Genomic DNA, 4,588 nt, shown 5'->3' on the forward strand with positions numbered 1-4,588 from the left:
GGGCGTTGGAAGGGTGCAATAGAGGGGGCGTTGGAAGGGTGCAATAGAGGGGGCGTTGGAAGGGTGCAATGTAACTCTTTTTGACTGGCTGAGCACGTGTAATTTTACGCATTAATAGCGAATGTTGCTTGCACTTTTGATAAACATTCATTGCATGTTTCGACTGCACAAAACTAATGTGATGTGTGCGGAGTGTTTCTAGAGAACACTGATCTATTTTCAGGGTATGGGCTTCTCTTTCTTACGAACACAGATCATGATAAATATTCTGTTTTCAGGGTTGTGGTGTTTAGTAACACAGACACAGGCTACCTGTTTTTAACGTGCTTTTTCACTCATTGTGACTGGGTATATAATTTCCAGTAAACATATTTTTTGTTAGTTTTTTTTATGGTGTACGTATTTGGCAATCACAAACGGATGTGATTTTAGAGTGTAGAATACGTATATCACTGAAACATCGATCTCTTTATCTGTTTTAGGATCAAGTATTCATTTAACATAAGTTCTTAGAATATATTTCCTAATGCAGACAACTATTTCTAGAATCCAAGTCTCTCGCAAACACATTTTCTAGGGTGTGAGCCCACAAGTTTCCAAACACAGGCACGTCTAAAAACTATGAGGGTGTATCCATTTTGCTATCAGAGAAAGATCTGTGTTTGGGGTATCTATGGGCATCTTTCTAATAATCACAGACAGGGACTGGGCTGTTCTGCCATGACAGACAATCGATTTTCGCGGACACCGACATTTTTTTTTTCTTCTATTTTTTTTTTCTTCTTTTATTATATTTTATTTCATTTTTTGTCCAGGGTGTGACTTTCCAGCATGGCTACTTTCGCCAACACTACGTGATTGTGGCACTCATTATCTTCATCGCTCTTCTCGTTGTCATCGTGGTGGCCGTCCTGGCTTTCCTGCTAACTCAATGACCACTAACTGACCACTGCATGAATGACTGACCAAGCCATGCACGTACACAGCTGTGCTTTCTGCGGAGAGACACTTGTTCTGGCCTGGTTGTCTTCGGTGCTAACCCAGCATGCTTGCTAACAAGCTTGTTACACTTCGTTTGTTTGCTTTTTTTTTCATTCTTTCTACACCCCCCTCTCTCTCTCTTTCGTGCTTTCTCGCCTGCCTTGTTTCTATGTCTGTTTGTTTTTCCTTCTTGCACTGTGATGAAGACCAGATAAATCTCTGATTTAAAAAAAAATAAAAAATAAAAATAAAAATCAAGAAACGGATTTCTAGCGATGTGTCGAATCAATCCCACTTCAAAGTTTGTGCACGTTCAATGCATCCTGACTTTTTCAACTAAGAGCACTTAACGGCACGCAAAACGCTCGCTGCCTGACTCGCGGCTTGCCGATGCTCCTTCAACATTACCACTCTTCTCGACTCCTCTCCAGACTTCACTTTTCTGGCATGCTTTATTTTCGTACTGATGATAACAATATCAATGATGATAATGATGATGATGATGATCCGTCCATTCCGACGCCACAGAGGAGATCAGGAGCGAGAACGAGCAAAGTGACAGATGAAGAGAAAGGGAAACTACTCGACGCGAAACCGGAAGAAGAGACGCCGGAACCGGAGGGAACGCCCAAGCCAACGACCGCAACGCGCACTGAGCGTAGAAGTCTCCGCGAAGCCCAGGGGAGGAAGAGAAGCAGCAAAAGGCGATGCTGCGCATGTCTAGCCCCGCCCCGAGGAGAGAGTGGCAGTGATGAAGACTATTCTAATGGCCAGGGTGAGGGAGGTGAGGGGGATGGGGCCTGCCAGAACACTGCAGCTGCTGCTGCTGCTGCTGCTGCTGCTGCTGCTGCCTCCACGGGTCAGGGCACTGCTGGAGATCCTGTCCGTATCGTTGTCACCGACTGTGCTGGGGAGTCTGGTGCTGCCCACCAACAGATCGAAACAATGACCGTGATGTGATGTGATGTGATGTGATGTGATGTGATTTCATGTGTCGTTATATGCCATGTGATGTACATGTGTGTCAGCCCCTTTCAAATTTTGTCCTGCAATGGCTGCACTGAAGGAGGGGTGGGGGAGGGGGGGGGGGGGGGGGAGGGGGAGGTATATTTCTTCCCTGTGCGCACAGATTTATATAAATGAAAAAAAAAATCGATGCTAACCGGACTACAGTCATTAACTTTATTTGTTTGCCTGGCGACACAGGATACAGACCGCAGCTGTTGACAATACCCCCCTGTACCCTCCTCTCCCGTGGCCCCCGCCTTCCCGTGTGACGAGTCTAACCTATAACTTTACACACAAGCCAGGCATGTTTTGGGGCGTGACCATAAACCTTTCTTTCTTTCCTTTATTTACGCACCCAGGAAGAGGAAGATTCTTATGTGCTGACAGAAATGAGAGGGTTTGTAGAAAATGTAATTCAGGTGAATTGGGAGACGAATTCCATTCCGTCTTTTTTAAATGCTCGTTCTTTTCAGACACCAGAAAAGCATTTTTAAAACCATTTTTATTGTAAACGACCGAGCACACTGAAATTCAGTACACTCTTTAATTCCTCGAAGAAAACAGTGTTGTTGAAGCTGGCAAAATGTTTGAAAATTATTATTGAAACTGTGCGATAATTTTGATGTTCTTATTCTTTTTTCTTATGTCAGGATAACAGTACTAAAAGCATCATGTAATATATTTCCTATGTGTATGTGTGTTGTTGTTTTTTGTTTGTGTGTGTGTGTGTGTGTTTGTTTTTGTTTTTTTTTATTTGTTATTTTATTTTTTGTTGTTGCTTTTTGTTAGTTTGCTTTTTTTTGTTGTTGTTGTTTCTTTTTTTTTCTCTTTTCTTTTTTCCTCATTATATTGAATTGCTGACTGTTATTTGCGTGTGTGCCCCCTCCCCCCACCCCTCGCCCCATTAAAAAAAAAAAATCTCTCTCTTCTTCTCCTTCGTGGGACTGCACGTCTCGAGGATGAGGGCCTGTTTTCCCTTGTGTCTCCATGCACCCAAATCGGGTTTCTCGGGTTAAAAATAATTTTGAACCTTTGAACCTTCAGTGTGGGTCCATTCGGGTTCAGACCTAACGGGTAATCAGCCCTAAAATACCTTCCCCACCCCTTTGCCGTCGGCTGGGCTTTTGTTAACAAAATTGTTAGATTTTCATATGGTTCTTGGCCCCAAGGACGAGATCACTAGTTTCGGGGTTATAAATACATTCAGCCTGGTTGACTGGCACTAACTCAAAAAGGACGATTTGCATAATTTCAGTCAATAAGAAAAAGGATACAAAACACAAAAGGAAAAACTCTGAACCCACTTGGGAGAGGAGAAGTTGTCTACTTCGACTCGTAGAGTCTTCAAAGCGTACTGTACTCGAATAAGAAAAAGGCTTTCTGTTTTAATGTCACGAGGATCGAACCAAATAACCGTGTACGTGTTCGTTCGGCCAACCACAAAATTCGAATTTGGACACTCATATTAGTGACGCATAGTTCAAAGAAAGAAAATACGATCATGCTAACTCACTGCACAGTTAATTAAAAGAAAGAAAAAGTCCATGGAGAGGCAAAAGTGGAAGAAAAAATATATCGAAAAAATCGGAAAGGAAAGGGAGGAGTGGGGTGGGGCTGAGGCTACAGACTTTTCGAAATTGAAGAAAAACAGTATGGCGATGACCTGAATGATTAGCTCGTAGAATAATACCATACAAAATGCAATAACAAATTACTAAAATAATGAAGAAAAACAGTATAGCGATGACCTGAATGATTAGCTCGTAGAATAATACCATACAAAATGCAATAACAAATTACTAAAATAATGAAGAAAAACAGTATAGCGATGACCTGAATGATTAGCTCGTAGAATAATACCATACAAAATGCAATAACAAATTACTAAAATAATGAAGAAAAACAGTATGGCGATGACCTGAATGATTAGCTCGTAGAATAATACCATACAAAATGCAATAACAAATTACTAAAATAATGAAGAAAAACAGTATGGCGATGACCTGAATGATTAGCTCGTAGAATAACACCATACAAAATGCAATAACAAATTACTAAAATAACTTTAACTCACTCAGTACGACCAGTCCTCTCTTCTCCTCTACACAGACCCCTCGGATGTCCAGTGGGTGTCTGAATGACCCAACCTTTAGCTTCCGTCGTCAGAATTGTGGTATTCTTTGTCAACATTCACCTCTTCAGTATAAGAGCCTTCTTCTTGCAATATTTTGATGATGGTAATTGGCGTGAAACGCTGTTAACGTCGTCTCTTTCGCCGTTCGTATGGAAAGAGTTAACTGATCAACTAATTGGATAAAACTATATTCTAAATAAATAAGAAGCGATAAAAGATTATCACACAATAGACCGGTCTCACAAGAACCTACAGCGACAGTGTGTGAATAATATGTGAACACACACACACACACACACACACACACACACACACACACACACGACACTCACCCTATGCCCCTCTTAACCGACAGATTTACTGTTGCGACTTGTATGCATTACCGGGCATCTTGTCTGACGATGAGTTGGAAGTTTAGGCCCCACTGCTTTGGGTGGCCTGTTTTATTTGTGTGTGTGTGTGTTT

The 4,588-nt window shown here is 41.7% G+C and overlaps 1 protein-coding gene across 3 annotated transcripts in view; it reads left to right on the forward strand.

Annotated features, from left to right (window-relative positions):
* LOC143281983 (uncharacterized) overlaps positions 1–2,706 on the forward strand; it is an 80,006-nt gene extending 77,300 nt beyond the window's left edge. For all 3 annotated transcript variants that reach the window (XM_076587358.1, XM_076587359.1, XM_076587360.1), the window contains exon 9: positions 1,510–2,706. In XM_076587358.1, coding sequence (XP_076443473.1) covers positions 1,510–1,941 — 432 coding nt within the window. In that variant the 3' untranslated portion in view covers positions 1,942–2,706. The remainder of the gene's footprint in view (positions 1–1,509) is intronic.
* The last annotated feature ends 1,882 nt before the right edge of the window (positions 2,707–4,588 follow it).

Source organism: Babylonia areolata, chromosome 5 (assembly GCF_041734735.1).
Source record: "Babylonia areolata isolate BAREFJ2019XMU chromosome 5, ASM4173473v1, whole genome shotgun sequence".
NCBI classification, from domain to species: domain Eukaryota; kingdom Metazoa; phylum Mollusca; class Gastropoda; order Neogastropoda; family Buccinidae; genus Babylonia; species Babylonia areolata.